The 18394-nt window shown below is 39.6% G+C and overlaps 1 protein-coding gene across 1 annotated transcript in view; it reads right to left on the bottom strand.

Moving 5' to 3' along the window:
- The window catches only part of adcy2a (adenylate cyclase 2a), a 54528-nt gene extending 52069 nt beyond the window's left edge, over positions 1-2459 (bottom strand). The window contains exon 1 of the mRNA XM_084027937.1: positions 1862-2459. Coding sequence (XP_083884063.1) covers positions 1862-2410 — 549 coding nt within the window. The 5' untranslated portion in view covers positions 2411-2459. The remainder of the gene's footprint in view (positions 1-1861) is intronic.
- Between the last annotated feature and the right edge of the window lie 15935 nt (positions 2460-18394).

Raw genomic sequence — 18394 nt, 5'->3', positions numbered from 1 at the left:
CCACCTTCCCTCTGTCTCTGTCTCATGCTCACAGTCAATGTACTGGGACAGCAGAGGATATGTGTGGCTGCAGAGAGCCACAGAGAGTTTGTCTCGCCCAGAGCAGAGCTCCAAAGCAGCACAGGATTTAGGTCAGCCAGCCAGCAGGATGGAGGGATGATAGGATACAAATAAAAGAGAGCGACAGAAATATGAGGAGGTGAGAGATGACAGACACGAGAACGTAAAGAAATAGGGAATGATGGAGGGGAGAGGGGAAAAAAATCAAGGGAGTAGCAAAAGCAATGTCTATCCAGCACAGGCACAGAGCTAAAGAAAAGCGGATGTGGGACAAATATACTGAGCAGTAGCCTGACAGGGAAGGGCATTTACCGAGATGCTTGTTTGTTGTGAGCCAAAAAAACATTGTGGAATACATTCTTCAGAATGTAGGGATGTTTTTATCTTAAAAGTGAGGATTTCAAAGGCCTTCTTCACAGATCTGGAGCACCCATGTTTCTCACTCTACATTAATATTTAATGCTTTAGCTGCTTTAATGTCCACACTTTACCACAGCTTTAAAAAAAAACTGGCAGCTTGATCATATAATAAATATAGAGGGACTATCAATTAGGTTATTCATCGGCACAAACAAGTTCTGGTTAAGGTAACGAATCAAAATACTGATAAATTATGAGTAGTCTCCCCTAAATATCTCCCCCATGTGAAAAATCATAATGAACAGTGACAGTAGTGTGTGTAGGCCGTTATTAAAATGCAATCAACTACGAATACATGCCAAATTAAATATTTTTTATGAATATATAAAAAAAACTGTTGAACTAGATGAGAAACTAGATGAGGGGTTTCATATGGTGACTAACTCAGTATCGTCTTGATAGCATGGAAATGCAATGGCCTCCTACCTCTGATGTCACTGACCTGACCATCTATTGGATGTATGTTACAGTGCATTATTATGGCAACAACTTTACCATGCAAAACTTTAAATTCAGCTTTTCATGATGCGTCTGGTGATTACACGACAGTGTGTGTGTGTGTGTGTCAGTGCTCTGAGTTTTAGAATAATACATTCTTAACAGCAGACTCAGTAGAGACCGGAAATGGGAGAGGCACTCTCCTAATGCGAAAATGTTATAAGCTTTAATACGGTTATGAGAGTATATTCTCTCAAATCAATCATTAGTTTGTGTTAACATATCATTACGTTCTCAACATTATATTCTTCTATTAATAGATAATATTTCAGCATTTTTGGTATTTTTCATAGTTCCTTGCCTTCACTGCAAGTTTCAGGTTTCAGAGCAAAGATAACCCTGTGAAAAATAGTGACAGAGGGAAACAGATCTATTTTCTGTAGTTCAGTCAACCATGAGCTCAGACAATAACTAAGCCCCTTATTCCCCCCTCACTTTTGTCTCACCCTTCTCTTCACATTAGTGCTGCGATGAGGACCACATGCTGTGACAATGTGCGCCTATATACAGTAGGTGTTGCACAAGCACGCTAGTATGTATGTGCACGTATTTATGTGTATATGAGTCTATGAGAGAGGGGAGCACATGTATTGTGTTTGACAAGCCAGCAGATTTTGTGCGTGTGTGTGGACATGATTGGCAATCTAGTTTGTCTGACCCTATTTCTATGCATGCTTATAGAAAAGGTGAACGTATAGAACACGTGTGTGCACAAGATTGTTCTAAATGTGCTTGTCCACACGGTTTAGAGCTTACACTAGATAGGTGCTCATAATACAATCTATACCTTTGTAGGGTCCCAATTTTTTCTTTGTTTGTACTTTTTGAATTTGCAAAAAACATCTGTGTATGCGTTTCTTCATGTTGTAAAAGAGAAGCTTACCAGTCCTGAAGCAAAGAACACAGACAGAAGAGCCAGGCAGGCTCCCATCACTATGAGCAGGAGAAACACAATCAGAGGATGCTGCTGGCTCATACAGTAGTAGGACTCATACAGCCAATCCGGGGACCTATTCCTCTTCTCCTGACCTCTTCCTCCTCCTTTATCTCCTTCACCAGATTCCCCTGCCCGGTCTAGGAGATACCGCTTCCTCCTTATTGCCTCTTGCCACATGGATCTTGGAGCCGAGAAGGAGCAAGAGGAGGGAGAGAAACTAGGGGAGGCAGAAGAAGTGGTCACTGCTGAGGTATTAGTAGGTTCCACCACGGACGAGGAGCAGTTGCTTTGTTCAGCTCTCCTGCTGTTGTTGTTGCAGTTGGGGACCCTGGTGTGAGAGTTCCGGATTTCCAGTGTATCCTTTGGTTCTTCCTCCACCTCCTGTCTTAAGTCCCTCAGGCGGAGACAACTGAAAGCTGAGGCTGAGTCTGAGTCAGAGGCAGTGTGCACTGGCCGGAGTGGTGGCAAGAACGCACCAAGGGTAGAGCGCAGCATCCTCCTCTTTTTCCTACTGCCAACATGTTGGAGCAGGAAATGAAGGGGAGCGCAGAGACTGAATGCTCTTTAGAGTGAGAGAGAGAAGTGGGAGGGAAATGAAAGGGGAGGGAGAGAGGGCTAAGGGGGAGGGGAGGAAGAAAAAGAAGGTGCAGCAGGGAGAAGTCAGCGAGTGAGAGAGAGAGAAGAACATTTAAAAAAACAGATTCATGACGCCACTGACATTTATGCAATATGCATTACATTGTATTTACACAGTAATCAACGCATGTCACAAGCACATCATATGCTCCAATACTGTATGCACACACATGCAATGCTGCACAAGCACAGACTCCTAACACAAACACAGGGGCCAGTCAAAACATGATGAAAATGGTGTTGGCCAAAGTATTGTTTTTATGAATAAATTATGACTCTCCAGATACCTCCAATCCACTCACGACATGAAATACTGAAGTGACTGCCAAGTTTAAATGGATTTACTATTACTGCACAAAACAATAAATCACAAATGTGCATATCACTTTTCATAAAGAATATTAAAACGGGCTATTAAGGTTGATATGCGTGTTTTTTTTATTTTACAACCTTCATTCATGTTGACTGTCTTTTACCAGGATGGTTTAGAGGCTGAGCAGAAGTGCGTACTGTTTTTCTATTGCAACACCACCTGGTTGCCATAAGTAAAATTATTTAGAGCCTTCAACTACTTTCAAATCATTATTACAAAACCTAAAATTGGGGAACTATCTTAAAATGACTAGCGGTCAAAAGCACCAACTTTTAAAGTCCTTTGAAGGCGACCACCCGGATTATTATACAATGTGGTACTGGAGAAGATTTGACAAGTAACAAATTTTAAATTTGCTCAATTGGCTGATTACTGTACTTATCAAAACACATACTTGTCAAGCAAACAGTTAACTGCACGCCTTGTAAAAGGACCATAGCCAGTATATAAGAAGAGGATGTAGTCACCCATGGGTTACTGGAGTGCCGTTTTGAAGCCTTAAGTTTGGCATTTTGATTGTCATGAGAGAGGGCGGGGTTAAGTACAATGAAATGCTGAATAAGACATTTTTAAGCCACCAAAATGGTGGCGCTCCCCTGCCCATCCTCAAGGACCTGTTCACCTCTAGAGCCTGGAAACGGGTGGGCAGAATCGGTACAAACCCACACCACACCCATCCAGGACACAATCTCCCATCGCCTGGCAAGTGCTACCAATGTGCACCAAACCAGTCGGATTCAATATCCATAAATCACATCATTCCCATAACCATGTAGCAGAAACACACCAGTGGCTTACAAAGCATTCAACCTTCAAATTACTGTCACTACGATAACGGTCACTTTGCATCCATCATGTCAATTGTCCTTTTATATATTCCTTGCCTCTGATTCACCATTATTATGGAACCACAAAGTTCACTGATCACACCGCTGAAAATCCATACACACATGTCCAATATCATAGGTGTCAGCATCTATTGCTGCTAATGTTATCCATGCCTCACAAACATTATCTCCATCTAACCTGTGTCAGCTTGTACACAATTACCACAGCTAAAATTAAGTTATAAAATGTTAGGTAACTCTGGTAAAAAGGGTTAATTGTTATGAATAATAATTGTGGATTGTTCTCTGTGGGTTACAAATATTTAAGTCCAATAAAATCTTCCATAGTAAAATACTTTCTGTCCACGGTAGATCTGTAAAACTCGACTAGTTCGCCACAAACACATTGAATCAATGAATTATTATTATCTCAAAGCATTCTGCTATCATTATTTGGTGAGATCATTAAACACTGTATTGTCTCTGGTCTTATCTATATTCTTTTTTCTGCTCCTACAAAGACTCAATTTCCCCATGGCAATCATTACAGCTTCATCTAATCTGATTTAATTAGTATGGGCATCTATTTTGCAGATTTTATTACCCATTTAGAACTGGGCAGACAAATGTCATAGCATGACACTAAATAGCTTTGAAAATATCCCATTGATTCCTTCCAAGTGCAGTTGATGTTGGGAGATTTTGTAGTAATTTATGTTACTATAAACTTGGTTTATTACAAGCACTGGTGGGCAGCAGTTAAAATGCATATGCTCTTGCTGCACCACATTGTTTTCTCTCGTTCATCATCTTCATCACTCCCTGCAAACCAATGTGCCATTTTGTTCACCTTCACCTCTTATTTTATCCTCATACATTTTCCTCTACAATGCAATACTATCGTTCCCCCTCTGATCCTTAGACCCTTCACTTCAACCAAATCCTCTCTGAAGCCTGACCATTTATTTTTTGTTTCATTCATTCCTCTCCTACACTCACTCCTTCAACTTCTGCCACCACTTCCCGAACCTCAACTGCATACTTTTCCTCAACCAATATTTTCAATCTATTAATAATCACAAATGTTGCTGGGAAACAATTCTTGCTATCTTGTACAAATACAGAGACGATTAGATAGTTTCTAATTATTTTCCCTGCAATAATTTAATAACAATTACTCAGGTACAATTAATGGGGAAATGATTATGACTGTAACATTGTGCAAATCTTGAATGGAATATATAAAGCCATTATTTCATTACACTGGTTCGAATCTGTCTTATCTCTCTTTTTTTCCATCATCATCTCCTGTCTTGTCTGTTGGTTTGACTGATTTCATGTCTTAACCAGTAATACAAACTTGATTGCTATGATTTAAATACTAATTCTACCAGCTCTAAAATCCTGCACTTGTCTTAATTATCCATTTAATAGAGAAATGTACCTTCTCATAAAGAAACAGGTAGGACTGAACTATTGTTTAAAAATATCACATTTTTGGACATTTTCAAATTGCAAGAATTTTAATTTTAACATACAAACTAACAGGCCCTTTTTTCCATCATGGTTCCTGGAAAACAACAAAAGAACGGAGTGGAGCCATTGTTAATATTATCAGGAACACATGCACCATTCCTAATATTACCAAATCAAAATGTCTTCTGTGGAAAAGGTCTACCATCACCTCTACTCTAAAGCTAATTTGGGGGAAATATGTTTGATTTCATGTTGAAACAAGGCCTGATTATATTTTTACAAAGACCAGAAAAATGGTTATTTTATAGAAAATAATTGTAATTTATATTAAAATCTTTACAACGGTAAGAAAACTCAAAGTGTTCAGCCCTAATATGTGATGCTGTTTGTTCACTTCTCTGCTAAGGTGACAAGAATCAGGGTCCAAAATAGACTGCGAGGGAGGCAGAAGGCAGTGAGATGAATGCAAACACATATGCACATACAAGAGGTAGTGAAGCAGCTGGCGGATATTGACCTTTTCAGGGTTAAGTGGAGGTCAAGAAAAAAGAAAAACTCATTCTTCCCATAGGAAGAGTCTGGGTGTTTTTATGAACACCACCCACGCATGTGTACACAGACACAGACACACACACACACACACACACACTGATAATGATTACTTCTTACTTATTGCCAAACAGCTGCGTGTTATCACCTGAAGCTTATCTCTATCTCTCTGCTTTTTCCTAAGTAATCAGCAGGTAAGGTATTATGCTAATGAGAGAATACAAAGATGCAGGAAATTCAGTAGCCATCAGGAATGTGGCCATTACTAAAGTTCCACTTGGTACTGTGTGCAGCGCTTGTTCACCTCACTGAAAGAGGCTTGTGTATTCTTTGCAATGCAGATAAAGTCAGATTAGAGATAGAGCATGGTCACTGTATTTCTCTCTTTAGCGGTTGTTTCCTTCACTGACTGCACAAGTTGCCTGTATTCTCCCTGAATGACGCAAAGGAAAAACAGAGAAAAAAAAGATCGTTTTGATATGTGTGCACGGTCTCCAAGTTGATCGTGATGAATTTCCATAATTGAGATCATCATTAATAGGTGAAACTCGAGTCATGGTTCTCGAGCCATCAAGTTAACTACTCACATTGATGTGAATAGGTGTTGGATGGGTTACCTGAGAGTCCTTGACTCATCCTGCCACCATGTGAGTCCTCATGGTCACATGAGTCCAAGGCGGATGGTTGTTGACTTGTCTAGGAACTGATCTGACGACTGTATTGTATGTGGCTGACAGGTTATGTCTTAAATGGTATGGTAATTCCAGGTTGACAAAAGTAGCTTCTCTCCTCTCTCAAACCAGACCGAATCAATGCGGTGGACAACAAGAACAACAAGGTCACCCAGGAGGAGTTCAGCAGAAACAGTCTGGCCATTTTGGATTGTGCAGTGCACTTTCAAAGTGACAGATGCATCAACATCGAAATCTACAGGAATCCCCCCACACACACTGATCAATACCTGCTGTTTGACTCACACCAACCACAGGAACACAAGTAAGGGGTCATCAGAACCCTCCAGCATCAGGCCCAACATGTACCCACAAGTACAGAAGTAAAGGATAAAGAGCAAAAAAGACATCAGGGAAGCTTTAAAAACTTGTGGATACACTAACTGGGCTTTCATCAACAGAACAAAGAGACACAAGACAGACAGAGAAGAAAACAACAACAACAACAACAAATGCAACAACATTATCATTCCATGCATTGCAGGTGCCTCTGAGAAACTCAGGAGGATATTCAACAAACACCACATCGTCCTGCACTTCAAGCCCAGTAACCTGTACATTGGGGAAACAAAACAACCACTGCACAAGCGAATGGCACAACACCACTTCCTCAGGTCAGGACTCAGCGGTCCATCTGTATCGAGTTATATTTGTCAACCTGGAATGACCATCGCTCAACAAAGGGGGTGGTTTAAGACATAACCTATTGGCCAGATATACAGTCCTCAGAACCCCCGCCCCCCAGACAAAACCACAACCGGCCTCATGTGACCATAACCACTCACATGGTGGAAGGATGGGTCAGCGACTCTCAGGTGACCCATCCAACACCAATCCATACCCATGTATATAGTTCACTTGATGGCTCAGGATCCACTTGGCCCACCAAAATGCGATGGACTCAAGGTACACTTGAGGGCTGGGTGTGTCCAGAAGTCACATGACTCTCAGAGTATTAACACCCTACTGGAGGTAAAATACTCCCCACTAGGCAGTTGGAACTGAAGAAGCCTCTTGGATGAAAGGTGAAACGTCTTCAAAAAGAAAGTCGTCAATCTATATTCGCTAAAACTAGACCAGTAAGAGCCAGGTTGAAAATTACTTTGTTTTTCAAAAAACAGCATGCTATTTCTTCCTTCAACTTATTATTTTAGGAAAGTTAATGTATTCAGGCATAGAATTGAGACAAGTCTTGTGCCATCGGATGTCAAAACACCCATCATTTAAACTAACAGCCCCTTGGGGAGCTTAAAAACAAAAGGCACTTCACAAACAAAGTCTGTCAACAAATCCGTCAAGATCTGCTGCTGCCATGAAAGGACAGACCACCTGAAGCTATGGCAGTTAGCCGGTGTTTTCTGACAGCTGTGCATGTTTTCCACCTGCTTTACTGTGCGAGTCAAGGGCAAATCAATCAGCTGTCTTTTCACTTTTATTATACATCTATAAATGTTCCAAATACAGATGCTTAGTTGGATTTTCAGATTTAAATTGATGTCAATATTCCGACGTTCAAGCCGAATTAAAGTTAGTATGCAGTCCCTTCACAGTCCATCACAAAAATAAAAAATAAATACAAACAAAACACGTGTGGAAGTCTGGTCTAAAAAGGGTTTGGAAACCTTTCCTACACACATTGTTCGCTGAAAAACGATTATTGGCAGAAGTAGTATTGTAGGAACGCAATTATCTTTAAAAAAAAATCTTGTAAAGCGTCTTACCTCGACGTAGGTAAACCACGGTGAACCCCTTGAGGAGTTTCCAGTCCTGGTCGGGACCACGGGGTCTCCAAAGTCACACACACGCTAAAACTCGCATTGCTAGTAGCTAATTAGGCTAACTAGCTTCTCTCCGTGCCGCTGTCACGACAATGAGCGACACAAACGTATTGGTTGTGCGATACACCGAAACCATTGTCTTGAAAAACTTTAAGACAAGTTACATAAGACTCTTAAATCGTACATTCCACTCAACTCATCTCACTTCTCTTCTGGTCGGCGACTCGGCAAATGTTTGGTCCAGATCTGTCAGCCAGAGCGCGCATGGCGTATAGGAACGTCAGTGATTGGCTGGTCTCAGGACGTGGAAGGGCACCGTTCAAACGGTACCAACCAATGAAATTAGTCCCTTCGGGTTAGGTTTAATTGCAGTGGGAATGTACCAATTGGTAGGCGCATGCGATACTACTGTTTTATGTCATATTCTCTATCCACTAATTATACAAGCAGAGATTACACAAATTTGTATTTGAACAGAAGAAAAATCACCTACTATGATAATCATTTTATTCAATCAATTTGTACTCCACAACATACTTTGGTGTACTTAATCATATCTAATTTGAAGGCTATGCAGAGTCCAGGTGATCTCTGCACAAGTGAAGCTGGTGAGCGACTCTGCAGTCTTGACATCGGCAGGGAGCTCGTTCCACCATTGCACCATGCTAAAACTGTTGAGACTTTGTTGTGTGACCTTTGCTTGTGTAACAGAAGCAAAAATGCACTTTATCAATTCTTATTCCCAATTTGTATTTGTCAATATTATTGATCATTTAATGATTGTTGAGTATGTGTGAATTTTATCATAATGAGTTTCCTGCAGAAACCACTTTGCCATACGTCACCTTTTCTGTACCTCCTAAGCTTCTGTAACTCCGACTGACCCTCATACTGCCGCCTTGCATGTTGAGGGAACAGAGGTGCAGAGAAGGAATAGAAGGCAATTAATGTGTGTTAATGTCTTCTGCAGAGAATAAATACGGGGAAACAAGTCCTTGGGTCGTCTCCTTTCATGCCCTATTCACATCCGATACACTTGCTCTTAGCGATGGCGGTATCAGCCGCCCGGCTGAGGTAGTTGAGCGGGGCACTTGAGCTGGTGCGTAGGGTCTGACTAATGCTTGGAGGTAGGTAGGGGCAGTTCTGTTCACAGCCTTGTAGGCCAGTACCATTGTCTTAAATCTGATTCGAGCTACTACAGGGAGCTCCTTGTATGAAGGTATTTTCATTCAAATACATCATCATGCCATTGACATTTGAAACACTGACCAGCCATATCTCCCAAGAAATACAGTTCAATACAGTTCAATTGGGTCGCTTTTCTCCCATTTACAATACTGGCTTATTTTATGATTTGTTTTAACCATATATTTTTTAATTACTTACAATTCTGCATTCTTCTTTTGTGTGATGTATTTTATCCTTCCGCTGTCAAATTTATTTGACGTAACAGCAGTGAATTTGTGCAACAGGAGCCACAAACCTAACGAGGGACACATTGACCTTCTTGTTTTATCGCAGACAAACAAACGGGTGATTTCCTGATAAAATCAAAGCAATTAGGTTTCTTGTTTTGTTTCATTGGTGAAAGGTCCCTGAATGGGAGAAGTGAAGACATCAAATTTGCATGTAAAATCCCTGTTATATCTAGTATATTCTGGGAAATATAGGCTACATGGTGTGAGTATTTAAACTCAAAGCAGGTTGGAGAAAGAACAAAAGAAGGTCCAAATTAGGTATGGAGATTTCTTTTCCTGCTGCCATAATTTTCACACTATTTCTCTTTGAAAATGATCTCAATTATTAACAGCTTCTCCATGGCGTCAGAGGGTAAAAGGCCTATTCACAGTTCAGAATGTGTGACACACTCCGCCTTAATCCTGTTCCACCTTTTATTCTGTAATTTAGTCTGCCCTTAACAACTAATCGGGAGCTCAATTTTCTTCCTATTCTGTCCCCAAATGTGAATTTTGATTACACTGCCCAGTGGGTGCTGAACCTTAGGTTTAAAAATCATCGTAAAACATAAACATTGAATGTTAATGAATAATAATTTAGACCAAATGTGTGTAAGAGGGAATGGGTGTGTGTCATTGTCTTTGTCTCACACACTAAAAATGGGAAGAGTGTGATGTGACAGCCCTAAGTACCAGCTCTTGTGTGCATGTGTGTTTGACAGAATGAGAACAGCGTGTGGTCATGGGAGTTATCTTTCTCTTTCACTCCCACTATCTTCTTTTTCCTGCATTACATCACACAAAGGGAGAGGCAATCAGCCGCTGCCCTTTACGGCATTATCTCTCTCCTTCTCCTCCATTGTTAACTGTTCTTTCTGTTCTAGTATCCATCCTCATTCTCTTGACACGCCTCCTCTTGCCTTTCTCTCACTATACCTCTCAATTCCATCACTCTTTATATTTCACTTGTGTGACCCCTGCGTGGCCGCAGGCTGGCAGGAAATGTAGGCAACTCCAAGGGTGCTGTTGGACAATTTTTGGTTGTCAACACTGCCTTCTTATACTGTCGATTTTTAATGGAACCAGGCGGCTGTTCATCAAAAGTCCCTTTTTTGACATGTTAATTAATTTATCAGCAGCAAAGTTGGATGTGCTTGTCATTGGAGCTGCATATAGCTCCACAGTCTTCCTGTGTCACCAGGTAAAAAAGTGATTAGTTTGATTCAAATCTGTGAATCAGAGGAATAAAAATATTTTCTGATTGTTTCACAGTTTCATTCTAAAGCATAAATAAACACATCCACCCCTCCTCACAAACCTGCAAGCTGCATCCTGCCGTAGACTGTCTGTTCCCTCTGTGCCTGTGAGCTCTGTGAGCCTCGATAAGCCAAGGGGCGTAATAAAGCAGCGCTGTTTGACCTGATTGAAAGAGATTATTTTGTGTCTGTCTCTACATTGTTTTTTTAGGAAATTGTTGCATACTATTCCTTCAAAAAAAAATTGGGATGATACGCAAAGTAAAAAGCTTCTTCATGAGAAAAAAATAAATGAACTGCACCCACTTCCTTTCCACTAAGTGATTTCAACAACATATTACTACTTCTGTCTACTTTTGCGTACCAAGGCATAGGGTAGCGGCTGCAAAGACAATGTTTTTATCGGTGCAGCAATGGCTCTAAGCCAATGCCATGTGTGAATCTCTGGGGTATGATGGTCTTTAAATAAAATAAAAAAAGTAAACACAAGCAGACATGTACCTGGCATGCAAATATGTGCTGTAAATGTCTCTAAATGTATGTTACATGTCTTCAATGAAGAATTTAGGACATTTTCTATGAGTGCTTGTCTGGCTGGGCATTGGTAATAAAAGGATTGGAGTCTTTCTCTGAAGACATGTTTAGGAGATGCTTATCAATGCGCTCATACAATATAGCCTTTACCCCCCTGCTAGTTACCTTGGCAACGTGCATTTATAGTATTTGATGTTGTTGCTATATATGGCCATGTTGGAGGATACGTCAGACAGTTGTAGGGAATCTGATGTCAGGTGTTAAAATATAATCCTACATCTGACAACACGTCATGAGGATCCCGTCAGCATAAGCACATTTTTAACGAAAGGCCAATCAGGCTCATTAGGTTAGGATGTTATGTTAGTCTCCCTTTTATTATTCACCAATTCAAGTTATGAATATTAAAATATCTTGTCATATATGCAAGGAAAGGGTCCTCTCAAGTTGCCATCTTCTCACACAAATGTACCTTCCTTGAGCATATATTACTGCACAGGTGAAATGCTGCACACACAAAGGTAGGAAAAGTAGCAAATTGAGAAGAAAAAAGCAGGATAACAAAGCTAGAGATGCAGATGTATTTACTTGATGATTTCAATGTAATTTGCATCCAAACCTTGTCTGAGAAAAGCCACAATGCAATTTGTGTTTGTATTAACATTTAATAAAGGGTTGTTTCATCTTTCTATCAAATAGAGTATGATGGATTTTATAGGGCCTTCAGAAGCAATGTTCTTTCAATGAGTTGCATTATTGCCTTGTTTGAATCATAAATCTGTTTTAATATCCAAACCATTAGAGTGGTGGGAACTTTAAATCAAAACAGTCTTCCATTAGCAATATTTTCCACATTAAATCTGCTCTGGAGGTTGAAGAAAATGTCATGTAATAATGCCTTCAGCGCCATTTAGACCTAGTTTGTAATTCCAAAAAATGGTGTAATAATTAATACTTTCCCCATCTTACATTTATTTTATTTTTTAAAATCGGTATAATTACTATCATTCGTTATCATTATATCTAAACCTGCACTGATTGGTTTATTATGTAACAAGCTAATCCTCCAAGCAACAAGCAGTTCATATAAAGGACTACCAATAGTTGGTCATAACACATCCAGCAGGCGGAACAACATTAGCATTTAATGTGTGGTATTTTGATAAATATTACAATATGATTATAAGACCTCACTTTATGCACCACCTGCTGTGGCCGGAAGCCAAGTCTCACAGACAAGGTAATAAATTGCCTGTCACTAAAATGTATTCATATTTCTCACTTTACCACATATGCTTGTGTGTTGCTGTATTGTATTGCGTAATGAGGAGAAAATGCAGTGAATTAGATATAAAAACGATATAAAGGAATTCAATATTGTTTGACAGTTATGATCCAATGGTTCAGCAGCAAATGTTCTTATTGCTATAAACTGACAGCAGGTGATCAGTCCCACAAGAGTACTCTTCTCTCTAAAATGTGTGTGAAACCTCTTTCTTTCATGGCATTTCTATATTAGCAAAGAGTGTTGAGTGAATAACCTCCTAAATGATGAATTAACCAGATCCAAACCCACAAAAGAGCCAATATTAGGGGTATAGTAATCTTGCTCAGCTTCTGAGCTTTATTGGCATGTCCTCGGCAAGGAAAAGACACTTTAATGATATATTTTACTGGGCAAGCTGTGCTGGATTCAGTTGCATAGGGCTCACATCTCTTTGTGCTAGCCTTCAATCTTCATGACACTACTCAGACGAGCACTATTAAACCAAATAAACCATTACTCTGAGCCCACTCTGAAACATGAACTAGTGCCACGCTGTAAGCTTTTCTTTGCTTTTTACGGTTGAGTGATGTTAAGTGCAGGTATTAATCAATGGTAGATGAACTGTAGTATCTTGTTTTGCCCATTGCTAACATTTCCAGGGAAGGACATGAAATGCAGACATGAGACATTGAAATAAAGTTCAGGCTGTGTGTCGTATATGGTATACAGTGCAATCCAAAAATAAATATATGGAAAAAATGTACTGAAGAATATCACATTGTGAAATCAGCCGCATGTTGCAACTATTATTTTTATATAATTACTTTCCATATCAAACAGGTTGTCAACATTAAAAGGAAGTGCCATTCAGAAAAAAACACAATCTATTCACTTCTTAATGAATATTATCTCTAATGTGGTCAGATTCTTGGATATATTCTTCATATTAAATGATTATTCATGAACCAAGACCCAACAGCAGATCAATTAAAACACTGCCAGCGTGCCATGCAAGTTCATCTATATAGCACCAGATAAAGAGAGGCTTAATGTGCGTTGCATAAGATATAAAAGTCCAATGAAAATGAAAAGGAACATACAAAATAAAAATGTTATGATATTAATATTTGAATAGGCAAAAGAATTATATCGTTGACAAATACATCAATCTATTTGCAGTACAGTTACAATTAGCCAGATACTTCTTAAAAGTAAGACAAATACATAACATTTTGCAGTTGCCCTGGACTTAAATTGCAGCTATTGTTCCCTGATTTTGTTGTATATGCGAAGCAGATAGCAAAGTCCTAATGACTGTTCCCCTGCTATCCTCCAGATATTAAAAAGCCGCCATCTCTTTCATCCACACCCAGAACTTTGATGAGCATTTACATATATTTATTTTATCTTTTAAATCTGTTGCCTTGCAGTGAGCGAGGCGGAGATGAAAATTAAGCAATTAAAAGTCATCAACTGCTGTCATAAAAAGCCCTGTCCAGTGACACTTGAGGAAGATCTAGATCTTTGCCAAAGAAAATTAATCATCCAACAGTCAATTTACCTGTCACTCTTCTCCGCCATCCCAACCCCGCAGGCCATATTCAGCCTGGTTGTCAAACTGAAATATCGCCTCAGAACTGCTTCTATTTCACACTATGGTGCCTTTAATCTCATCCCAGATGATGCATTTTGATGAGGTCGGATCGAGTTGCAATCAAAAAAAATTTGCAGTCTACTGTTATCTTTTACTGCTCATGTGTACAACACCGATCCTGGCCTGCAAGACCATTACAGTTGTAGCACTTCCAGTTGGAATGGTACAATACTGTGCAGGATTGTTAGGTTTTGGAACAGGTGGGCCCAAACGCAGGACACAGACAGGGGAGTGTAAAGAAGCAAAGTGGTTTATTGGCACAAACAGGGATGGATGGGAGCTGAAGGGGAATGAGGTTCGGAGGGAAACAAGGGAGGATAGTAGTTGATCCATTAAGAATATTGACTGAGTAGCTTTAATAGTGTCACCGTACATTCATAGACACAATAAAGTAAGATTACGATGATTATGTTTTTTCTTGCTTAAAGAAACCGGTATATTTCATTCCTTTCATTCCTTTCAAGATCTGTTCAAGCCAGCTACTTTCAGCGTGGCTGAGAAACCCCCTTTAGACTTTGTTTCTATGGACATTGATAAGTGATGTGGCAATTGCCATCTGTTCCAATGCATCACCTGCCGCTTTTTATTTCAGACATGTTGACAACTCCCTGTAGTACCCGGTATGACCAGCTTGTCACTGCATGACTTGATGGATGCCAAACGTCTATCTCTAGCTGCTGATCTGATGGCTCTGTTGTTTTTAATCATGAGTAATGTGTGGCAAGTTCATTCATTCAGATAAGAGTATCTGCCGTTTATAGACAGTGAAGGCTGTCACTTGAGAGATGCCAGTCAGTGTTAGTGTTGCTCCATTTCATTGCTCAATTGAGGAAAGCTCTATTTATGTTGCACATTTCATATTTCTCTCACACACACACACACATGCACACACACACACACACACACACACACACACACACACACACACACACACACACACACACACACACACACACACACACACACACACACACATTAAATGCTGTTGACTTTTTGCAAGTACCACCTCTGATCCCCAGACTGTTGCTGTGGACATAGATTTGAGCGAACCAGACAGCAGGATTGTATTATGTTTAATTACAGGCTTAATGCACATGGATTTTTTTTTTTTGCATCTTTTGCACAGTCAAATTCATCCTTCCTGATACCTGGGAAAGGTGAGGGTTTGATTATAGAGGACTGCACATATGAGAACTGTAAAAGTCAAAGAAGTATAAGCACCATGAAAACAGTACAAAGCTGAGATTTAAAAAAAACGATTTTACCTTTGGCATTAATTAGCAGTCAGCAGAGGTAATTTGAACGAGGCATTGACTTTCTCTACCGTTCTGTCCTCCCTTTGTCTCCCAGCCTGTTGTCAAAGAAAAGAGTCATGCCGCCCATTATAATATTTTAGTGCACTATTCACACATAAAGGCAATATAAAGTTATAAAGGCAAGATAGTGTTAAAATGTCAAAACTGAATAGACAGGCAAATAAAGTATCTCCATTTGAAAGAATACATACAGTGCAGTAATAGGCTGAGTGGTCTGGCTATTTGGGAAAAGATCTTAAAAAAGAAAAAGCCTCTCCAAGGCTCATAAGCAGGCTACAAGAAAGCAAACATTTTTGAAGGCATGGGGCTTGTAAATCTGCACTGCAGTTTACAGCCATGAATACTAATCATCATTTAATCCTGCCTGAAACATGCCCTTGTTCTCTAAGTTTATTCATTTAAATTGTATTTTACTTTTAAAGAATCCCACTTTGGGACAACATATTTTCTATTGGATAAAAAACAAATATATTCAACCGTTTATTCATATAAACTGAGCAGCCCCCTGTTTATTTGTTTTGTGAATACTTGCAAGTAATGTGTTGGCTTTATCAGGAGCGGTCACATGCATATTAATAAGAAACATCAAATGTAGTGAAAAAAAAACTTATTTAAAGAGATTTTAAAAAAAACGCCACGAGGACAGATGGAATTAAATTATGGAAAATATCAATTTAAACTTCTGATGTTCACAAACCAATAAAAGCACATGAAGGGGAGAAAATAAACATAAATGTCAGGAAAGAAACAAACATGAATATGCTTCATCGTTTGCCTTGCAGCTGTCTTCATGATGCAATGCATGATAATGTTGTTGACATTAGCTTATACTCACAAGTCCAATTTTTAAATATGCACTAATCAAATGTAAAAAATCTAAGGTAGTGAGACTTCAAAGATCAGTCTTTTCTGTAGTGTTTTATTGTCTTTCAGCTATTTTTTTGGTTCAGCCTCACAGCTCTCATCAACCCTCTTTCAAAACAAGAATTACAACCTTGCAGTGTATGCCTCCACCAACCAGCCAAGTTGCAGTTTACATCCATGTCTGTCCAAAATGTCAACGCTTCATCCTTCTATCCTATCATCCTATATGTGTGAAATTGTCATAATTGGCATGTGACTTGAATTATGGCCCACATTGGTTTTGTGAGGTCACAGTGACCTTGGACCACAACATTCTAAAGGGTTCATCCTTGAATCCAAGGGGATGTTTGTGCCAAATTTGAAGAAATACCATCCAGGTTGACGGATTGATGGATAGACGGATAGACAGACAGACGGAAACTAGAAAACATAATGCCTGTGGCCACGTCTATCGCCAGCGCAATGCCATAACAAGTATTACAATGAGCTGCAAACACAGATGTTGAGATGAGGAAAAGTAAAAGCTGCAGAAAAGAAAGAGGGTCCATTCACCAAAAATGGGTTTTGTGTGAAGTGCTTGAATACTGGCGTTGTACAGGTCATTAGTGATCTTTAAACTAGAGAGAGGCTGAATGGAGCCATTTTACCAGGCGGATTATAGAACGCAGAACCCATCAGGCCTTTTTGAGTCGGAGAAGAAAGGACATCTCAAGTGAACACTGTGAACCGAGCTGTGAATGAGCATGAAACCGAGGTAAGTGAAGATATCTAGGCCAAGAGGCTATGGGTTTTAGCAAGCAGAGTGATACGCTTTGACTTCAGAAACAAATAAGGGGGACGAGCCTTGTGATAACTGCAACGTGAATGAAACAAAAGTGAACATGGCTCCATGAATACACATGGGCTTGAGTTTAGTGGGCTCTGATTTTAGACATTTAAATATCCGTCCCCTATAGCTAAACCTTTATGTTTGGCTTTAGAGGGAAGAAAGATAGCCATGTCCAGAGGACTCAGCCTTTAATTCTGGTGTTCCCAAAAAACACATCGATGGCCTGCACTCCACTAACCCAGCAGACCCCTGTAGGTGTTATTCATAGATTGATGGAGGTACAAAAAAAATCTGAGATAATGTCGATACCTCAGTTTGATTTGTGTGTCTACCCAGCATAAGGTTAGATGTGAATGTGAGAGGTACATCATTAGTGTGACAGGCTCATGTTCTTATGAGGAAGATAGACAGAATAATAAGCGAGGTCTGACAGATGCTTTCATTATTTTACGGTCATACTATACTTGTATCAGAGAACTGTGAATGGACCCAGTTATGTACTGCAAATATAGCTTTCTCGTAGAATAATAAGCATGCTCCATAAAATGTGTGAACATGGATGATGAATAACAGTTCAAAGTCCATGAAAATAGAATCACAGTGTGGAAATTGACTTTTTCTTCCATGTCTTATAGATTGGTTATTTCTTCTTCATCCTACTGAAAAGAAAAAGAAAGCATGTCTGTCATTACGACCTCCATTTTCCACACTTTGTGATCCCATCATCCGCTGGCTCTGTGCTGCATATAGCATAATAGTCGAAAAATCTATTCCATACATTCTAAGAGCACAACAGAGCGAGCCTAGCTGTATTTAAGGCAGAGGCTTTGATCACATTTCTGTCTCTCTCTGTGTTTCAGGAAAATACAAAGGGAGAGGAAGAGATGCAGGTCGACCTGCAGAGTAATTAATTAGAAGAAAGACAGAGGAAA

Source organism: Eutrigla gurnardus (genome assembly GCF_963514095.1).
Source record: "Eutrigla gurnardus genome assembly, chromosome: 14".
Taxonomy (NCBI): Eukaryota; Metazoa; Chordata; class Actinopteri; order Perciformes; family Triglidae; genus Eutrigla; species Eutrigla gurnardus.
This window is presented reverse-complemented; position numbering and strand designations above follow the sequence as displayed.